This window comes from Trachinotus anak, unplaced genomic scaffold (assembly GCF_046630095.1).
Source record: "Trachinotus anak isolate AG129_WGS33_773 ecotype Australia unplaced genomic scaffold, CSIRO_AGI_Tana_v1 ptg000020l, whole genome shotgun sequence".
NCBI classification, from domain to species: domain Eukaryota; kingdom Metazoa; phylum Chordata; class Actinopteri; order Carangiformes; family Carangidae; genus Trachinotus; species Trachinotus anak.
Window position 1 is genome coordinate 4,032,501 of NW_027273871.1, and position 22,067 is coordinate 4,054,567.

Consider the following 22,067-nt stretch of genomic DNA (forward strand, 5'->3'; position numbering starts at 1 on the left):
GGTGGCCTACTTCTAGTGTGTCGCTATGAGCAAAGACAGGCTCTCTAACTCTTATGTTTAATTCTGCGATTGTCTTTGATGAAAGATTCTGTTTAGACTGCAATCCCCAAGGAGGTGGGGGGCATCTGTTGCAAACTTAGCATATATGTTCTACCTGTGAAAGAAAAGTAGGTTGGAACAACTAGTGTCAAGTCTGAGTGTGGGGCATACAGTCACAAAAAATATTTCGTTTTTCCACAGGAGGTAGGGAAAAGCTGGGCTACCACCCCAAACAAACAAGGCCTTTCTCTGCCTCTGACATCTTTTCAGTGAGACAAGCTTCTGAATGGCGGCATTATGAGATCAGATCGCTGAACTGGATGATGTGAGTGTGGCAATGGTGTGTCTGTGTGTGTGTTTTGTTGCGCCCAAATACACTTATCACACCCACAAACCCTCCAAATGGGCACTGAGGTTGCTTTTTTCCTGGTCTTTGTCTCTGCATCATAACATAATGATGGTTTGCATTTGCAACTCAGATTCCATGCAGTCATGGAATCAGTGTAAAAGCAAATAGGACAATGCACCATTGCACACCACATTATTTAGTCAAATGGGAGAATGAGCACTTAGCATGTGGGGGGGGGGTTACAGGCAAAGGAATGCGCCATCACTTCCCTGTGAGTCCTGTGTGCGCGGTGGGCTCATCCACAATCCTCATCACGTCTACATGGTGAAATGTTGCTACTGTTTGGGGAAAGCACGCAGCAGTTAACTTTAAGTGAAACACTCCTGAATGCCAAGGAAGCGGTTAGAGTACCTGGAGTCAAGTAGACCCAACAGTAATCACAAGTTTTATTTATAGAGCGGTAGTTGAACAAAAATGTGCGGGACAGGATTGTGACATTGTGTTAGCGTGAGGTGGGAGCGCATGTCTCGTGACTGGGATATATGGCTGACTCAAGTCTTTTTTTTTTTCAAATGTTGTGTAGACTTTTGTAACCTGAAGTGGTTTATGACAAAGTAATGACATTTCGATGATTGTTTTATTTGTTTATCTTTGAAATAATTCCATTCATATATCGGATATTAGATAAGCAGCCTTAACTGTGTCCTGTGGTTTTATTCAGGATCAATAATGATACAGATTTGACATAGACGTGACTTGGTGCTCTGAGTTTAAACCCAGAGCACATGACCAGTTTTAAATACTGTTGTTCCCATGCACTTAATAGGGCCTCTAAACCCACTTAAAAGAGCAACAACAATGCTGCAACACCTAAAAAAAACAAAACAAGTTCACTTAAAGTTACACAATTTGCCTTTTCAGGAAACCAAAGAACCGGATGTGAACGTTCCACCAACACACTACACATACAGTTTACACATACAGCTGCAGTTTAAACTAGGATTAACAAAAACAATGGCTAATCTGGCTTTGAAGATCAGCACAGCAAACTGAGAGGTTAGTGCTTTTAAAAAGTTAACAATGTGGCACCATACGAAGGAAGGTTTTCTTTATCAGGGGGATGCAGGGCCTGTAAAGACAGATCGAGTTTACAGTACAGGGCCGTTATATTACTTTTTTTGCTGCCGGGCTTTGCAGGAAGTTTACTTGATTGGCAGGGAGCCCTCTCTGGGTTGTTCTCTTTTACAGCCCTTTATGAAATAACTGAGCCACAGTGCACTGCAACAACACTTGTGCAATATCTGAGAGAGGGAAGCGAAAAGGGAAGCGGCTTCAGTGGCATGTGGCACCTGATCACCACCCCATCCCTACCTCCTAACACACACACACACACACACACACTTAACTGGGTTGTGCAATTTTTATTATGTCAGCTAAAGGCTGAATCTGTGGCAATGTGACACAGGTCTCCCTACCAACAGAGGGCAGGTCAGCCATTTTTGTCTGTCTATGGTTTTTTTGTATTGCATGATGAATAATTTTTATTTGCTGCACATTACATTTTTTATGTTTTTGGTTTTTTTATTCACTCCAGTGTTTCCAGGTGAGCAGCCACCTTTTTAATTTTTTTTTTTTTTGTCTGTGTAAATTAAAAAGTTTAATAATGAAATCAAAGACCAGATTTATTTTAGTTTTAAAATCATGAGCTTTTAGATTCTCCAGTGTGATTTCAAATGAGCCCCTAGTTAGAGTGTAGTTTTTGTGCTTGAGGTAAACTATTATTTAGTAGACACGTGACAAAGAGTATCAGCTGATGTTAAGTGTGTGTCTCCTCTGTCCCGGTTACCCTGTCTTTCCGAACTAACAAGTTCACCCTCTTGCAATCAAAGGGGCCTCAAGATTTATCACTTTAATTTGGCAGTGAAAATGTCTGATGGCGGCTGTTACCAAGCGGAGGGCCCCTTGTTAGCACTTAGCTGGCTAACTAGAGTGACAGGCATCTGGCTGGGTGGCTGCCTGGCCGTGTGTACCCTGGATTCCTGTGCTCCCACTTTTCCTCCCCCCTTTGCCCCACAGTGACCTCACACAACTTCATTCTCCTTGAAGCAAGGCACCATGCAGGCATTTCCTGACAATTTATGTCCTTGTGCCACAAGCAGGGGCATGCCCTGCACTAAAATCCTATCCCTGGCCCATTTAGCACACGCCTCTTGGCCTCCCAGAAGACTGTTATAATGCTGCACCACTGTCTGTGAGGCGGAGTCATTACTTGCCAGTGTAAAGTTGATTTACTACAAATCACCTATATTTTACAGTACTGCAGGCCATACACATGCATGTGTTCTTCTTACCTTCCAGGCAGTCATTTGTGTTCATTCATGTCTTTTTTAAAAACCAGATTAGATTACTTTAGCATGAATACTGTTTTCCAGGAACACACACGCTCACACCTGGAAGCTGCCTGGTACAATCACAGTTTGATCTGTGGGTTACTGAGGAGGCCATGTGGGGCAGCTGGGGTTTAAGTGCCCCACTCAGGGGCACTGCAGTAGTGGCAGTGAAGGAAAAGATTGTAAACTGAAACTCACTTACAACTTTCTTGTCACATAATATTCACTGCAGTGGATTACTTATTTTCAAGCAAGTTTTAATGCATTACATTAATTAATTTAGTCCTGTAGCTACCTGGAAAGTCAGAAAGCCCTGTTGATAATTCTGAAACACTACATGATTTAGGGAATGGTTAGCAGTTATGTAAAGTATGCAGATGTGCATACTTTAAGAATAGTTTGTCAGAAGTAAAACCATTGTCTATTTATTTTGAGCAACAATAGTCTATGTGTAGCACATCATGGAGTCGTGATTACACTTGTATGGTCATAAAATCGTCCCACTTGGTTGCTTCAAGGGCAATCAATGAGTTTAAATCAATGGATGGAAGGAATCCAATGCAGGTTTGCAGGGCAACTGTAGCACGTAAAAATAATAATTGTTGTCAAGCCAGCAATGATGAATCAGGGAGTTAAAGACGAACAGAGGGACTATGTGATTAATGCAAATGAGGGACATCAGTGGGTGTGTTGGGGGATTCTGTCTACATCTCCACTACATGTCTTGTTCTCCAAAGGTTAAGTGGCTGCTTTTGCCAGCTAATTCGGCCATATGCTCATCTGTGCATTTGACACTGGCGCACCATACGCTCACACTCCAAATTATGCCTCTTGAATATGCAGCCAATTAAGAAGGACATTTCTTATCGGCTCAGTCTATTTAGTTGTTAGATGGAAATAAATCTTTTGATATCCAAGATGAATCTAGGATGTTCTAGCTTTAAAGGTTGCATTACAGTGGCTTATGATCTTGTCACGCTCACTTGTGCAGCGTACCATCTTTTGCATAACTTGTTGCATAAGCACTCTACTGGCAGGCACACTCTGTCATGTACGGTCCATGTCATTTCTGCTTTTGGTAGGGCTTATTACAGTACAGGCCGTTCCCTAATGTCAGTGCGGTTGCAAAACCACACAAGCCATCTCTCCCCGACTTTTTTTTCTGTCATCTAAGAATCGGCTTCCTGTTTTCATTGTGTTCTGTTTCTCTCTCTGGAGGTGTCGTAACCCAGGAGGCCGTGCCAAGAACAAACCAAGGTCTGGTCGGGAGAGATCGCTCTGTGCTTGCACTGGAAACAGACACACAGGCCTGCACACACGCACGCCCATTTTGCACGCACACAGTATCCAGATGTTAGATGTGTGTGTGTGTGTCTGTGTGTGTGTGTGTGTCTGTGTTTGTGTGTTCTCTCTGTGTGTGCTTGCCTCTATTTGATGTGTGATGTGTATGGCATGTACAGTGCTTGTTGCCAAGCCATAAAAAGTCATTTGTGTGAGCCTGATCTGATGTGCCCTCCAACGGCACCATGTGTGTGCATGCCAGGTTCCTGCCTCTCCTTTTATTGTTGTACAAGATTGTACACATTCATGAAGTATAGGTGAACATGACATTTCAGACCATTGCCCAAGGGCTACACACTGCTAACATAAATAGAAGTTAAGTGTCATGGAATACAAATGTACTCAACAATAATGTTATGGCTTTTGAGTCAAAAGCAGGAGTGTGTGGGTCTTCTATATTCAGCTACATTTTGTGAAGACTAAATATATTTATTTAGGTCCACAGTATATAAGCACAAAAAGAGTGTTCACTTTTAAATATCCATTGATGTGGAAGTTAGAGAAATTAGACTTGCAGAGTAATAGAGCTTAGAGAATAACATGCTTGTGGACTAAGCCCCAATCTTACTGAGTCAGTCACATGAACTGTCAAAAATAATGGACTATATAATTATTAGTTAGAATTTTATTTTTTATTTTTTGGCATGGCTGGGCACAGGGATGACACCTTCTGCCACCATTTGGGTATTATAAATTAAAAATATGGAGCTGATTCAGACCAATCTGAAGGCTGATCTTTCAACTCATCAAATTATAATTCTAAATGTAGAATAAATTATATTTTCCAATGCTCCCATTAATCAATCAAATAATGAAAAATATAAATCTGAATTTTAAAAAATGAATGAGGATCGAATAATGAAAATCCAAGTCTTTGGATAATACAGTATCAGACTTTGTGTCTAGTTTTGTTGTTTTGTTTTTTGGGTTTTTTTTTTTTTTTATTGTGACCAATACATGCTCTGAGCTTGATATTTTATAGTATAGTAAATTGCTCTCTGGATGGACTCACTATGGCGTTTGCATTTTTGTACTGACATTTCTTGTTACTTCTCAGCTGACATTCAATCTATTTACACTAAGCTAATTTTAATATTGATTTTATCGGTTCCCTCCTTGACTTTGTTGTAACTTCTGTTGAGGGTTGATAAAACACTTCCTCCTAGGTCATTGGTTGTCTTTGTTGGGTCCAAAACAAGAAAGTTTGAAACATGGGTTCCTCGCTAAGGGAGTTATAGTTGCATTTTTTTTAATTAGCTTTGATACTAACTGAATTAAAGTCTCAAATTATAATTGGATGGATATGTTTCAGAGTTAAAATACATTTCAAAAATTCTAACAATTTTTTAATGAAATTTATTTTGCCTCCACTGTAGCTTTAAGATACCCTTTCCCTCTCTTCATTTCTGACTGCTTTTCCAATACGAGGTACATGTGTGTAAGTGTGTAACAGGCGTCCACTCTCTTGTCTCTTGTTTTCCAGCTGGTGAGAAGGCCATAGTTTGCGACCAGTGTGGCGCCCAGTTCCAGACAGAGGAATCCCTGGAGGCTCACCGACAGATCCACACCGGTATGAGCACACACACAGCCAGACACATCATCATGGCACCGCGGACATAAACAAAAAGATTATGAGCTCCTCTGCTGCACCAACGTGTTTCTACTGGCTGTTCCACCTGATTTTGTTCTCCACATGCACATTCGTTGAATAGGCCCCAGATAATAAGCATATTTTGACATGATAAATTATTTTACGAATGGCAGTGAAGAAGTCAAGGTGGCGTGACGTCTACATACTGTAATCAGATCAAATTCAGAAAATCACATTGAATCATCAGGTCCTCACTGATTCACGCTCGCAATCTGTTTGTATATTTCCACAAATCAGCATGCATGTTGTGGTGTGGTGTGTTTTTGTGGTGGTTCAGCCTTCTCTGCCTAACTGGAGCCATGGATTGACACATAGATAGATAACATCATCTTGGATTAGTCCCACTCGCCCTAAATCAAGACAGACCCAACAGTAATCAACAAACCGGGAAAACTTGGCAGGCCGATGTTGTTTATCAGTGCTCAGCTATGAAGATGGGAAGACGAGGATGATGTAGGTGCCAAGATGTAAATAGGAAGAAGTAAATCCCCCTTCAACAGATGTGTGATGGCTCACAGTTTCACTGCCGGTGATGAACACTTTAATTTGGGTGGGGAAAGAATTGCTCAAACTTCCCCCACTTCGTTATGGAGGTGGTGTGCTTGGGGCGAAGGTACATGCTGGAGGTTTCAGTGTGCATCATGTATGTTTGTTTGTGAGTCCTTTTTTTCTTCTATCCAGATTTTCTGTCTCTTGAACAATCTGGACAATCACTGCAGACTGGCCATAATTACTTCCTGTCATGACCTGCCTCATAGTTTCATAGTATGTACTGTATACTAACATATAACCGCTGATAGGAGGGTTGATAGATATTATTGTCCAATAATGTAATTCACTGCATATATGGAGGAGCTATTCACAGCTGGAGATTTCTTTCAAATAAGTAAAATGATAGCACAATAGTGACAAATACAAGTATGCTTTGGCTTGCTCCTTGTATTTCCTCTAAGACAGGTTTCCTGGAAATCCAGCTGTTAGTTTGTGATATATATTTGTTTTGCATAAAGTTGACGTTTTGCACTGTGGGTGGCGATGGAGGATAGCGTGTCCAAAATAAGAATGGTTCATCCTCTGAGGTGCATGACTGCTAGTTAATGTCTTTACAATCTGTCCAGCAGAGTGTTATTGTGCACAAGTACAAACTTAAGCCTAATAGTAGTATTAGAGGAAAGGTCGAGGGATCGCCATCGGTTAGCCCACCCTCGGGTGTCAGACAAAATAAGATGAGAGGAAAGAGTGCTGCCAATGCACATTCAGACCAGAAACCGTTCCCCAAAATAGCCACACATCATCATTATCATCATTTGTGTTTTGTCCTTCATCTGAAACCATGACCCTCAGGCTGCCAATATCAGCTCCTGTCGGAGGGCTCCACTTTTTCTTCGCAGCTACTCATACCCCCCACATTCCTCCTAAACATTTGAGAGGGGAAGGCTGGGTGGTGTAGTCAGGATTTTAGGAGGGGGGGTCACTCCTGAAGGGCATGCCCTCAGCCAATCAGCTCACCAGAGGTAAAGAAGGGTTAAATGAGGCTAATGATCCGACAGCCATAACAGCGGAAAGGAGCACTCTAAATATAGGCATTTGAGTCTGGAACGAATGGAAGGGGTTGGGGAGGGGGCCAGCCGCAGTCCGGGCCAGACGTGTCTTCCTGCCAGACAACTGGAGCAGCAGCAGGAGTAATAGTATAGTAGTCATCCATGTGTTCAGCCCCTGTGAGGGATCAGGGTTTGAAAAATGGGCTCTGGTGAAATATGACATGGCAGTTTCACAGCACTGTCTGATTCTCAGTTTCAGTTTCTCTTTCCTTATGATATTTATTCTGCCGTTCACCTACGTTACAACCTTCCTGGCTCTGGATTCAAACTCTTGACATTTGACATCCTCATTCTGAAAGCACGGCCTATTGTTTCAATATTGATGTGAGAAGGCTTATTGCTGTCATTACTGTAACTCAAAATCAATATACATTATATGTGTGTTAGCATCGTTATGGAAGCCAAAAGTCAATTGGCATACCAATATTCAAGTAACTTATAATTCATTTATTTTTGTTTTTTTTATTGCATCCATTAATAATCAATAGAAGTATCTGTTACAGTCATTTGAATTCTAGTTATCCACACTGCTCTGTACATGTGAAATAAGCAGAGGTTTTCTTTGTGCTGCATATCAGCTCATTTGTATCAGACAGTGTGTTTATTATTGCCTCATCTATGTGTGTTTGTGTGTGTGAGTGCTAGTACATATGGTGACATTCAAAGGTTAAGTATTATTCATGCGCTGAGCTCGACACTGAGTCGAAGGTTGATAGCATTTAGCCAATTGGTCTGTTTCCAGCAGAGAAAGACTGATGACACGATGATGAGAGTTAGAGATGTAAACAAACAAGTCCCTTCCTGTGTCTCTCACTCTTAACTTTGTGGAGACTTATAATGAACTTGTCTGTTTTTGTCTGTTGTACTGTCCAGTATGAGCTACTTGTACGACCACATGTGTAGCTCTTCTCCAGTCAGGAAAGTGGCCCAGTGGCGCATCATGCTGCTGTGTACTGTAGGGTTGTATTCAGTTTATTTGCCACGTGGCGGGCCAGTCTCTCCAGCTGTGGTCCACAAAGACAATGACCCCGAAAACCAAATTTTGGAAGTGGCAACTGTGGATCATAGATATGTTCCTTTCTAAAAAGTTACTCTCTTTCTGCCCACTGAGGCATCTTTAGAACTACAGCTCAAAAGTTGTCCCAGTCATCAGAGTAACAAAGTTTTCAGGTTTTATCCTCCCAGAGGAAATGAAATTGGCAGAGTACCTTTCATGGCCCTAAGAGGATGGCCCATTTCTTTTGTAGTGACCTTGTGGACTTTCTTTACTTAGGCCCCTTTACTTTCTGAAGCCCTTAAGCTCTGAGAAAAGCTTGATTGTTAATATTTTTCATGATATGAAAGCCCCACTTTTGTGTCATGGGATGTGATGAATATGGGCTTTGGACTTTTATATCATGTTTCAGATATGAACTTCTTTATGTGTCTAGCAATGTAAATAATGATCTCATCAGAATATACAAAACAAAAGGAACTATATCAGATACAACAGCAGCCCCACTGGACAGTTCTGTGTTGAATCACTTTGAGCTAGAAAGCTTAACAAACATGGATTTATTTATACAGAAACGTCTGTGTGTACAGTACCCAAGACGCAAAACATCAGAGAGGGCATGTGGTGGGAGCAGGGGGTTACTGTTGGCCATCAAAGCCAGATTTGATCTCTGCCTGCCTCTTGGCAGCATTTCAGCCCTTGGCTAATGTTCTCTGATGACAATATTTGGCCTCTGAAACTGTGGCTGTTTCTTGCTGCTTTGAATGGGAACTATTGTGGCATCTCCTCTGTCGGCCTGATCAGCTGCAGTCTGACTCAACCTCTGTCTCTTTCTCACTTTGTCTGCCTTCTCTCACTTTTAAAAGAATTACACATGCTTGGTATACCACACACCTCTCTATGCTACTCAGCAGCTCACATATATGGGACCTATAGGCGGTGGTTATCCAAAACCACCGGACAGTTTGGAGGCCGTTGAGGCATTCCTGAAGTTGTCGTCATTCCTAACGGACAAGCTCTTTTGCATGCGGGTGGGGGGTGACTGGTCAGGATGCCAGCGGAACGAGCAGCAAAACATCATGTGGCTGTTTTTACCCTTGTGAACTCGTGCAAATACACATGCACAAACACTCGCTGCAAACTATCCCCTACTTTGTCAGTGTTGTGCAGCAAATACACACTCAAATAAATCCAGGAATGCCTGTATTCAGGAGCTGAAGTCACTTGTGAGTTGCATTACATCTACTCACAGCTAATTTTTGTCACATATTTCCCCAAATTGGATGGCATCGCATCAGACAGTCTCCCTCTCTCTAAACTGGGACTTGCCTCAGGGCTTTTGTAAGCAAAGAACACAGTCTGTCTGGCTTTCATGGAGCTCTCATCCTTAAAGAATAACACTGCTGTCATTTAAAATTGTAGCCCATTTAGCACTGTCTCTGTTTCATGTCCTCCAATTGTTATGCAATGTATGCACTGAGACTTTGACTCATTTTTAAAGGCCCAGCCTTGCACTCATCGTAGCTTCCCCAGGAAACACAACATGTAAGGCTGTTGCTTATACAAAGGATTTCCTGATGGAGGCTTCCATTTCATCATGTGCCTGTGACTGACAGGAAGCTGAGCGTAATGTAATGTGCATACTGATATGAAACCACTCCAGACTGCATTTTTATTTTAAACATAACATCTAGGCAGGCAGTGGCTTCCCCGGAATGGAGAAGAAAACATAAAATATAAAACCCCAATATATGCAGTGATTACCAAATAAAAGGGGGGGGCTGATTCAGAGCTGTCATACCACATATCATGGCGGTGCATCGTGGTCCTGGATGGTCGTCTGAATTCAGATTTCTCTGTAATTCATCAAATTTGTTATAGGAATGTTAATGTTAAATGTTAAAAATACAAGCAAACCTATCGCAGGACAAGACCTTTGATTGTATTTTCATGGGTGATCCAAAAATGTATTACAGTGGGAAAATTGTCCTACTGTAAGGCAAGGAGAGCTAGACCTTTTGCAGACATATCAAAAACCTTAATTAAATTTCAATGTGATTTCACATGATGTAACGCCAGCCGCAGCCAAATGTCCTCAAATGCCAACGCATGCCAGTGTGCTCAAACATTTTATTTTATTTTTTTTATCTGAGCAGCATTGTTTCTTTTTTAGAGATTTTTTTGTTCAAAATGAAAAATGACTTGCTTGACATGCACTGCTAACAGGCATTACTTTCCACTGGGAGCACACACAGTTTTTTTTTTCAATGTCAACATAAGCATCAAATTTAGCCGCTGTATTTCTTACAGATTTTACCCCTTAATAAGGCTTGGATTTTTTTTTCTTCTTAAATCAAGGACAAAAAAGTGTTTCAACACTTAATATGAGCTCTACTATTCAAGAGAAGCGGTTACATTTAAGGAGCTAGTTATTGTTTAACACAGAGATTCATAACTGCATTCTGTTTTACAAATCTTTGGAGAGCGGGTTTGCAGAGGAAGAGTTATTCAAGCAGTACGAGCAGTCGTCAGAAGTCAGTGTTGCTGTCAGAGAAGTAATCGTCCATTACTGCATTACATTTCCTCTTTGTGATATTAACTATAAGATTCCAAAGCTGTTTAAATTTTTATATCAAACCATAATATCATATTGTGAAAGTGTTGTGCTCATTTACATGCAGCCACCTCCAACGTGTCATTTTCGGTTTGCATTTCCAGTAAAGCCTCTCCCTGTCAGGCTGTACAAGACTGTTCTGATCTCTGAGCTGCTGTTTTTCTCTCATGCTGTCCTTAACTCTATACTTCTGCCAGCTATCTTCATCTCTTTTTTTCATTAGATTGTTTTGGGCCCCACCATAATTTATAGCTCTTGTATTTTTATTGGTAAAACCCACCACACTCACATTCCACTTGATTAAACTGGAGCTCGGTGCAGAAAAGCAAAAAGGTCAGAAGATGTGCAGAGAAAGTGGCTCATAAACAAAAAAGTAAGCAATAAATTGAAGTTAAAGGCTTTTTTGGGTTTTTTTCTACTCTCTCCAGATTAAAAAAAAAAAAAAGCAGATTTTTTTGCCAATGTGAACTGTACATGCACAAGTGCACACTTTGTAACTTGAATTCAAATCTGCACATCGATCCGTCAAACTAAGGCCACGATGCGTATGAGCAGTTGCATGTTATTCAACATTAGCTGAGTAGCACTTGAAACGATAGGGAACTGCTTCTCCCATGTGACCTGCGTAGAAATGAGTCCGGAGTCCACAGGCTTTGGAAGAATTTGTTGTCCAACTGTTGGTGTTCCTGTTTATACATGAATCATCTCCATGAGCACACACACACACACACACACACACACACACACACACACACACACACACACACACACACTCAGAGCAGTGCCAGAGAAAATCCACATATAATAGGTGGGGGAGGCTGCTGTCTTACTCTTCTATTTTTCTTTCTTTCTCTCTTTATCTCCCTCTGTCCTTTTTTAAAGTCTTGTAATACAGGGAAAATATGCAAACCATGGAGTGGCAATAGTGGGTTTAGCCAGTGGGAACACAGCGTGATTCCAGCAGGCCGCGGCCACAGAGTAAACACTTTCTTTTCTCAAGCCAGAAATAGTTTGGCTGGAGAGAGTGCGGCGGAAAAGGAGGGAGAGAGGAAAGGAGGAGAGACAGAAAAGGAGAAAGAGCAGAGGGGGGAAAAGGGAATGCAACAAGGGGGGAAAAGGCTCTTTTTAATCATATTATTTCTTTTATTCCTCCTCTCTTTCTACCTCATGAAGTGCTCACACTGTTAGCCTAGCAATCTGTTACCTCCAATACTAACACACACACACACACACACACACACACACACACACACACACAAACAAAAACACACACACACACAGTCCAGTCATGTCACTCAAGCAAATTAGGCCAATGGCAGCACTACACAGGGGTCACGTCAAAAGTGCCGATTGTCTCAATCACATTAGTCCAGCACTGGCATCTGTTTAGCATTTAGTTAATTGTGATGTTATTAACTTGTCAGTGAGCATTAGGGCGGCGATAAGCAAAGCAAATATTCCTCCACCTCGGGCAGGCAGTGCTACACATGTGTTGCTGATACACACACTGAGGCACACACACATATATGAATATACAAGCAAACAGCCCCCCTGGACCGTGGAAGTGTGAATGTGATTCCACTCAGCCTACTGATCACTCTTCACTCTTGTTTGCTGTTGGAATGAAATTATCACCATAAAGATAAAATAAACACGTTCATGAGGCTCAGTGCAGCTCTTCGCTAAAGGGCAGATGTGCATTAGCATTATGACTTCTGATCACAAAATGTTAGCATGGTGTAGCTTCCTGTCAGTGTCAGCTGGTGAGTCAAAATGCTGATTCGCACCATCCGAACGCTCGTTCATTTCAGCATCCCACTCATAATTGAGCAAGCTGTTCGTGGACGAAGGCAGATTATCCGTCTGTCTGTCTGCGGCCAGCTGGCCAGGGAACTCACACAGGCCATTTTTGGGTCACAGTAGGTTATCACGCACCGTGTTTACGATGCCAAGCAAACACTTAGACGTACAGACACATACAGAGACAAACGTATCTGCCTGTTGGTATCAAACACTCCAGAGTATATATTCACAGCTTTATGTTCAATCCAGATCACAGTCAACCATCTATGCAAAAAAAAGTTTAAAAAAAACTGATAAAAGCAGCAAATCCTCTCATTTGAGTAGCTGGAACAAGCAGAATTTTGTAGCTATTTTTGCTGGATAATTGACCTCAGCAAGTAATTGATCAATGAGCTCTCTCAGTACCACCTGCAGATTACACAGATTCAATGTCAATGGCTCACAGCATTATATCATAAGAGCAATTCTTTAAGATAGTGATACTCTTGATATCTAGGCCGATATGATCAATGATTCTGCCTCTGTATTCATACAGATTATTATATGCTATCAGTTCACTGTGGAGATGTGCGTAAGACGGTCGTTTAAAACCCCACAGTTCCCTTTACCTCTGTCTCTGTAAATAAATACCTCTTTCTTTTTGCCTCCCTCCATCTCCCCCTCCTTGGCCCTCACTCTCGCTCGCTCTCCAAAATAAGAAGAGCACAAGTGGTCAGAGACACTATCGGTGGCTAAATTAAATCAAGTGGCACTAGCTGGACTACAGTCAGTCCTCCTGCTACTAACCTCCTCCTTCTCCCTCAGCAAACAAATTTTTCCCCAGATAAGATCTAAATGAGTTTTTCCAGGCGGAGGAAGATCCTCCGTTTGGCTGATGGATACTGTGCGGGGCTGCGGTGTGACCAACACTCAGTAGTAATCATCCGCCATGGCCATAAGTGTTATGCACAGCGGCCTGTGTGAATAGGGGATGTGTGGTTTGTGTGTAAAAGAGATAAAATGTGTGAATGAGAGCTGGCACTGCTACGTTCCCCCGCACCCAGCTTCATTCATTGAGAAATACCAAACTGGGCCCCTGCACTGCGGAGCCTCAGTGCCGAGGCTTAGTGTCATGGTGGGCACAGTCGCATTGAGGCACCGCCACAGGAAACCATGGGACAACAGCATGTCAGGGAGGGAGGTAGTATTCTTATAAGGGGGAAAAAGGTGGGTGGGATCCAGTAGCAAATTGGGATGTCCGTAGTGTGCAACAGTCTGGCTGCGGGAGAATCCCCACATGGATGGATCATTGTAAACCAGGGACAGCAGCCACACATCTAGAGAGACCAATAAAATGATGTGGTATGGGCAGCAGGAGGGTGGGTCGGGGGGAGCGGATTATAGACTCCCAGAGGGCTCTGCGATTCACGGGCCATAAAATGGAAGTCAGCAGGACACACTGCAAATCTGGCCAGCCAATATCCACCATCCCTTTCCTCCCTCTTTCGACCCTGAGGATGTGTCTCAGCCGTATGTCACAATGCAACCCCAGCAAGCACGTCCCGTTGTCGGACAATCTTAACTCCCTTGGATGCCGCTTTTCTCCCCTGTTACATTTGCATGTCAGCCGCTGCGGCTTTGTTCAAAATCTGCTTGGTTAAAAAAAAAAAAAAGGGGGGGAAAAAAAAGGATAGATAAGGAAAGAGACAGAACAGTGGAAATCAACGAAGGCATTTGCCATTCAGGAAATAAAAAGGCCGCTTTTGTCAGGAGGTTCCCCACTTGCAGATATCCCATCACATTTTAACCTTGGCAAGGCGAGGACTTAGAATATAAAAGGATTCGCCCAAGAGAGTGAAAGAGAGAAAGAGATGTGGAACACTGGCCCCACGTCAACAATAGCCAGGGTTCTTTTGTCCACAGTGTTATTTGAAGTAAATCTCCCTCTGTAATTAGATTGGAGCTGTTTGTGGACATCTTAGGAGAGCGCGTCAGTGTTAAAACAGCAACGCACGAGGGCCCTTTTAATTTACAGTGCAAATACCTTTCGATTAGCGTGGAGAGTGGGGAGGGGGAGTAGGGACTGAGGAGGAGGGACAATAGAGGAGTCTTTCAATCCTTTTCTTTTTGTTGTTGTTGTTTGAGAGCGGGAAGAGGTTCGAGCAGCTCTCCTGTGTTCCTTAATTGTGAAGCAAGGAGATTAGTACGAGTGCTTCCAACCTTTCACCCCAAACAAAGGAACCATCAGATCCAGTTGCCTAGTGACACGGGGGGTTTCACACCGGCAAATTTAGCCACTGCCTTCGCCACTCCAGCTTTTCGTGGAACATCTTAAGAGAAGGAATGAAATCTCCAGCCTTCGCTCATGCACCCCATGCAAACCATTTCTGTCCCCGTCCGTCTGACAGCACCCTTAATGGCACCGAGCAGCCACGCTAATGAAAATGGCCGTTCATCCTCACTCCAAGTCTGTCTCTCAGACTCATATAAAAGTTAATGTACCCGTGACAATGACATTCAGAAGACCGTTTAGCTTTGGACAAATGCTGCATTTCTTGGTGGCAAGAGCAGCCGGGCACACAGAAATGTCCTTTTACACTGCGTGCAGCTCAATCAAAGGGCACTTAGCAGTGTCATATTGATTATGGGAGCTTAACCCCCGTCAATCTCTGATGGGTCATTTTGGCAGCCTTCCCATAGATGGCTTTAATGAATAGAACTGCCTCAACAGGAAGAAAGGGGTTCCCTCTTCTGAGGTCAGTGCTGATCATTTCTAACATCAGATGTTTGAAGTGATAAATGCTCATCTCAGGGAGATGGTGTGTATGTCTGTCTCTCCCTCTGTCTTGAGCCAAGAGAAAATTATTAAGGCAAAACAAGCACAAATCCTGGACAATCCCAATTACCAAAATGACATTTAGACCTAATTAATTATCACTCCATTTGAATGTGATTTCGGCTTCCAGTTGATGAGCTGACTCTCTCTGAAGGAAATGAGCTACCAATCACGCTATAAGCAATCAGCTTAGATTGCTTTACACTCATGCAAAGTGGTTCTAAAGTTCTGTACAGAAAGTTCCTTATTATAGAATTCAAGGTTATGTGTTGTCCAGTGGCTTTAAAAGTTCTAACAGCAGTCTGTGTGAACTAATAAGAAGAATAATATACATTCCATTAGTTAAATGGGAATTTCCAGGCTGGTGCAATTTAATTGTAATCTGGGTGTGTTCCCGTAAACTAAATGAGATACCTGGGTGTTTGCCAGATTTTCATTTCCCATTAGAGTATTCTATTCTTGACAAGCTCTTGTTGTCATTGATGTGTCGTCAGGACAAGCAAAGCAAGCATACTTGACCAGTTGAGGCTAAAAATAGAAATTAGAAAGATAAGGAAGAATCTGATTTTCCTGTTTACATTCATGTTGTCATTTACTACCCTCTTCTGGCTGCTTTAGACTAATGTCTCTGAAAGCTAGCTTGACCATCAGCCATTGGATCTATCATTTATGTAATTTTTGTGGGCGTGGCTATGTCCAATTGTCAAAGACTGGTGCTTGTCAAGCACGCCCTTGATATATGTTAGTTACCAAACAACAAACCCATGTTGTTTGTTTTATTTATGACGGGTCCACAACTTAAACTGGGTGTTTATTGTAACCATGAAGATGAAGGCTCTCTAACATTGAAGAAGTATGTATTTTAACCCAAAACCAATTTTAGCTTTTGTGCCTTAAATTAATCAAACCACTACAAGCTTAACCATATGTTTATTATGGTTACTATGATGACTACAGTCCAGTACACCTGGCACAGGGACTTGGGTCATACCTGAGGATAGGGACAAGCAACTTATATGGTCGTTTAGGTTGGAGAACTTGTTGCAAATTAATACTTTGAAAAATCAATCTCATTATTACTACTGTGCACATCCTTTTGAAATCATGCTTTTGTGTTCTGGATTCACGAAATTTGTTTACAGCACCTTCACCTCCCAGACAGCCATTGTTTTCCATTCACTCCAGTATTATATAAAAATCATGTTAAACTCAGGAAGTCAACTCTGAAAGATCCATTGCATGTTTTATTTAGCTCATTAGCTACAAATATCAACTGCTGAGCATGCTGCTCCTTTTTTAAATTTAGCTATGGTGTTTAAACTGCTTTTTTTCTGTTTCCAAGGCATCCATTTTTAGCCATTAATTTCAGTACAGAATAAAAATCTTTGCATAAAAATTTTGAAGATAATTAACTACTGCACACTGTAAAACATTTATAAGTCCATGGCTGAGTGAAAGACACATTAAAAAAATCACATACCTTATGGTTTGCTTGCAAAAAAAAAATAAAATTTTGCACACATGATGAATAGTATAAGGGCTAAAACGTGCAAAAAGGTGGTCTTTTTTTTTTTATGTCAGCACCATATTGATTTAACTTAAAGAGCTGTGAGTGAATAGAACTTCTATGCGAACCATGCGTGTGATTTCACTTAAACTCGCTTGAATATAATAAATATTTATGATATAATGAGATAATGATATATTGTTAAAATAACCTTATATTGCTCAGTAGAGATGAGAGCTGGTCTTTCCAAAATAACAGCGACTTGGAGGAATGAAGTCTCTCACCTCCACGGACTCAGCTGCATGTGGCTGTTGACCATTCCCTGACATGAGGCAGCTGCTGTACCTCAGACTGGGAGGACTGAAGCAGAGGGGAGTCATTGAGTTGGGTTTGTCTTGGAGGTGGCCTGCCAGGACAACACTCCGAAAAGGAACTCAAGTGGGACCCATTACACCCCACCGAGGGCAGACTCTTATCAGTTAATAGCAGGTTTCCCTCTGAGAGCAGATTGTTTTGATAGATGGCACCTGGTCAGGCCTTTGCAACCAGCCACAAAAAGAAAACACTAGTGTATGCTTGATAAGCTCTGGGAGAATAAATAAATAAATAAATTGGGCATCTGTGAGTGTTAATTTGCACATGGAATCAGAGTATAAGTGCACATATGTCTGATGTTTGCCAACCGTTTGAGTCACTGTGCTCTCTTGTTTCACTTCTTTCATTGTTTGCTCGTAGTAACAAAGAGAACTGTGCGTGTTTGCCCAGGTGTGGGGTTAGGCATGAATCAGCACTTCATTCTTGTCACAAATTATTCATTTCATGTGCTCTATTTGGAGAGAGTGCTGTGACCTGGAATGTTTTCATCTCAGTTGCTGTTGACTTCGGCATCCTGTGCTCTACATCAATCACTCGGCTTTTTATCATAATTTCCTCTACAATAATTTGTCTCGTATTGAGTAACAAAAGATATACGCACATAATGACCTGCAAAGTCTGCTTCTATTTACAACTGCTCCTCCGTAGAGCTGCCATAAACAGAGAGAAAGATGAGTTCATGTGGAGTGAAAATTCTACTTCAACTGTTAAACATCTAATTCCCAATTAAGTGACAGATGTAATAAAACACTACTGCTGCTGAATGTTCTTTGGCAGAGAAATTACCTACGATTTAGACATATGAACAAGCTATTTAAATGTCTTTAATCAAAATGAAACTGAGCAGCAGAGACAACCAAAAAAATAGAGTACCACATGATGTGTTATTAACCAACATCGTCATCTTCATATCAGATTAAAGTTAAAACAAATATCTCACGGGTCATTTGTAATCATCGTCTATTTGGTCTGTCCTGAACCGGTTCAACAAGTTCCATGACTCTTATCTGACTGAGGGGTCTTTGTTTATAGACTGAACTGCCCAGGATTTAAGGTTGAAGATTTTGGAAAAGCAGGAAGCTTGAATCCTTGAATCCCTTTTAATTTTTCCAATCAATGGAAAGAGGCTGAAGTCTTAATTTCAAAATAGCACAGAGTATACAGTCAGTTTTGTTACCATTGTTTCTAATCAACATTATGAATCTTGGCTGTAGCAGGTGAGCATTGACTGCAGTGTATTATTGAATATACTGTTGAATATTAATGATTTCATACAATGAAAAGAATGAAAAAGCTGAGTGTTAGTCATGCATATTAAAGATAAGAATGAAACGCTTGTTGTGTCTCTGTGGAAAAGCTCGAGCATTAAAAACACTTGATCCTTGGGTATAATAATATTTTCTCAGTGATACCAGTGCGTCACTGATCACTGTGCACCTTTCCTTATTGTCTTTGATGCTTTTCATTCCTGCTCTCTTGGTTCCAATATGTAAATGTTCTCTTGAAAATTAATTTAGCATTTAATTATGTATTTATTCACAAGCAAATATGCTGAAAGTCTCTGTGGTGTCAGCAACACGCTCGTAAGTCAGCGGCCAGCTGTTTGCTGTACACTGACCTTGACTAACTTTTACAGCTCAGGAGTAATAGCATCATTTAACAGGAAAATCAGAAGATCCCCTGCACAGCAGTGTAATTCAGTCAGGCACTGGTCAAGCACATACAATGGAGAGAAAATCAAAAATGAATCCATAGCATGCTACAACATTTTTTTTTAAATTTTATAATAATCATAATTATAATTATTATTATTGTTATTATAGTGAAAAATAATTGTCACATTGACAATTAAATTACAAGAAATATACAAATTTATCCAACAAAGCAAGTATGTAATCCAATATTCTGATCTTTCATCAACACGAGGTGTTCACTGTAAACTATAAAGTAGGAAATTCAGTGACTACTCAGATAGTTTGTCTGCTTTGATCAAAATTGTGAATTTTTCAGTAAAAAGCAAAATGAGGAGCTGTATTTTTTAGGCCAACATGATGAAGAGGTTCAGCCATTGCTGGGACTTGTTTGCTGCAGGCAAGTTTGGATTAGAGGAGATAACCAATTATTTTTTAATATTATTATTAAAATTGAATTTGGCAGAAAGGATTAAGTTAAGGAGTTGACAGGATGGAGCAACTATATTTCTTTAAAGAAAAATCTTGACCTGATCAGCTTTCATTTCTGGACCCCCAACCCTTGACCAAAAAAAAAAAAAAGAAAAGGTTTCCTGCTAAGGAATGTTTGGGGGTGGGTCCACTGGTCGGACTGCAGTGTCCTCTTACAGTCCGGCTGACCAGCAGGCTCTGGGAGGTGATTGATTGGTTGGTGCTGGGGCCATCAAGGACCCTTTCTTCAGCTTTAGAGGTTAGGGGTCACCTCTTCTGCAAATCTGCTTCCTTTTGTACAGTCGCAACACCAGGAGAGCAGTGTCACATCACCTCCCCCCCTCCCATCCCTCCTACCTCTTGTCTTCACCCTGGGAAAATGGGGGAGGCGTCAATTAAATCTTTTCTCTCTTTCGCTTCAGTTCTCTCTGTCTTCTGAAGTTGCTAAGCAAATTCTTTAGGTTTAAATGCAAAGAGACGCTGAGGGCGAAGCTGCGGTGCTGTTAAAAAGGGTGTGTTAAGGTTTCCTCAGAATAAAACTAATGATAATGGAGCATGCAAGCTGTTGTAGAAACACTCCTTAATGGATTACTTAAGCAAGCAATTAGCAGTACACTAAACAGCCAGATATCAGCATCTGAATGGTTTAAAATATGTGTCAGTTGTAATGATGCTATGAGGCAATTACTCTTGTTAATAGATTGATGTGAAAGTGGTTGGACTGGGGCACTGATATATTGCGAAAAAAAAGCTCCTCTGCTCTCTCTGGTTCTGTTCTCAAACTAAACTCTGGAAGGGTTTTGTTGTATTGTATAATCTTTGTCCCCCAACAATCAAAAAGCCAAACCAACCTTAAACGGTTGATTTAAACTCCTTGATGGGGAGGAGAAGCGGAGGGAAAGGTTTTCGGCTTCGTGGCCATCCTTAAACACCAGAGAGAAGACAGAGAGAAGCCCTGCAATGTAATCCTTTGATATGTTGTCGGTCCGAAGGGTTTGCTGAGGGATAACATTGCAATTCAGAAAATGCGGCTGGTCCCTGGCCCTCAGGGGCCAAGCCTTTGTGGTCACAGGACCAGGATTACACTTTAACCCCCACCACCACAAGCAACCAGCTCCCTCAGCACCCCCCAGCTAAGGCCTGGGGTCAGGTGAAAGGCCAGGGATCTTAAACAGGATAGAAAAAGGAGGGAAAAGGAGAAAAAAAGGTCCATCCTTTAGACATACCGATATGCAGTTCTGTGACCCAGTTCTGAATTTCATTTGGATTCCAAGACAATAGTTTGTCTTTTGTTCCTCTCCAATAAGTATTTACATCTGCAATCAAGTAAATATAAGGAAATAGATTTTGTCTGAACTTCCTTTGAATCAGACTCTGATCTGATGATGGACCAGACTCCAGCAGCGCTGAAGCAAAACAACACGAGAACCAGCAAGCTACACAACAACACCACTAAATATCTCAGGTGCTGTTATGAATCAAAACAAAGCATAAGGCATCATCATCCATTAAAAACAAGGATGTATCTGTACCTGAAGTTTGTCGTCAGGACATTGATATTTTAGATGAAGTTTGGCTTGAACTTGTCTAGATACTGTCATGGACATAGAGAGTTACAAGCTCACATCTCTTTCTCCTCTTTATGAGTAAGCGAATCATCATCTTATCACCTCTGTAACAGTCTTTTGACATGATTCTGGCCCTGACCCATCACAAACTGCAGAGTCTGGTCAGGCAGAATTTAGGTTGGGTATTCAAATGCAGATTGTGTGCTCCATTCTAGAGAAGTGTGGGAAATGCATTTTCTCAACACAAAATGAATGCATGAAGGAAGACTGACTTAAAGCAGGTGGCAGCCTGAACTTAGTTCCTGTAAGTGCAAATGGGTGAAGACGACATGTCCCTTTAGTGGTCTCATTATCCAGTCAGTGATGGAAGAATGTGATGTTCATCATTTCTGTCGACAATACATGATCAGTGTTTCCAAAGTCTGTGCTCATTTAATCAAATTGAATAAAGAGTGTGTTTTCTGCACAGTTACAGATCTGCCCATTGTGGCTGCATGGTGCCACTCAATCACATGTATGGAGTCAGAAATGCTGGTTCAGTTTCTGCGTGTTCTCTCGTGACCGCCGAAGCACGTGAAGCAGAGGTTGTGTTTGCATCTGTTGTGTGTGTGTGTGTGTCGAACGTGTCAGTCAGCTTGTTTGCAAGCCAGATGTACTGAGGAAGCGATGGGGTCACGGTGGGAGAATTCCCCACCACCCGCCCACCCGCCTGCCGCCTCCAAAAAAGTGTGGATTTATAGCAACAAGTCTGGGTCAGAGAGCTAGTGGTCTCTCCCTCCCACACCACACTATAATTTCCTGGGCTCTGTCCACAGAGAAATACGGCCTGAAGACATAGAGGCAAAGGAAGAGAGGAAG

The 22,067-nt window shown here is 41.6% G+C and overlaps 1 protein-coding gene across 4 annotated transcripts in view; it reads left to right on the plus strand.

The window, feature by feature from the left end:
* zbtb16a (zinc finger and BTB domain containing 16a) overlaps positions 1-22,067 on the plus strand; it is a 167,066-nt gene that overhangs the window by 104,037 nt on the left and 40,962 nt on the right. For 3 of the 4 annotated variants that reach the window (XM_071506568.1, XM_071506567.1, XM_071506569.1), the window contains 2 exons: positions 3,997-4,035; positions 5,603-5,689. In XM_071506568.1, the coding sequence (XP_071362669.1) occupies positions 3,997-4,035; positions 5,603-5,689 (126 nt within the window). The remainder of the gene's footprint in view (positions 1-3,996; positions 4,036-5,602; positions 5,690-22,067) is intronic. The other variant, XM_071506570.1, reaches the window with a different exon arrangement.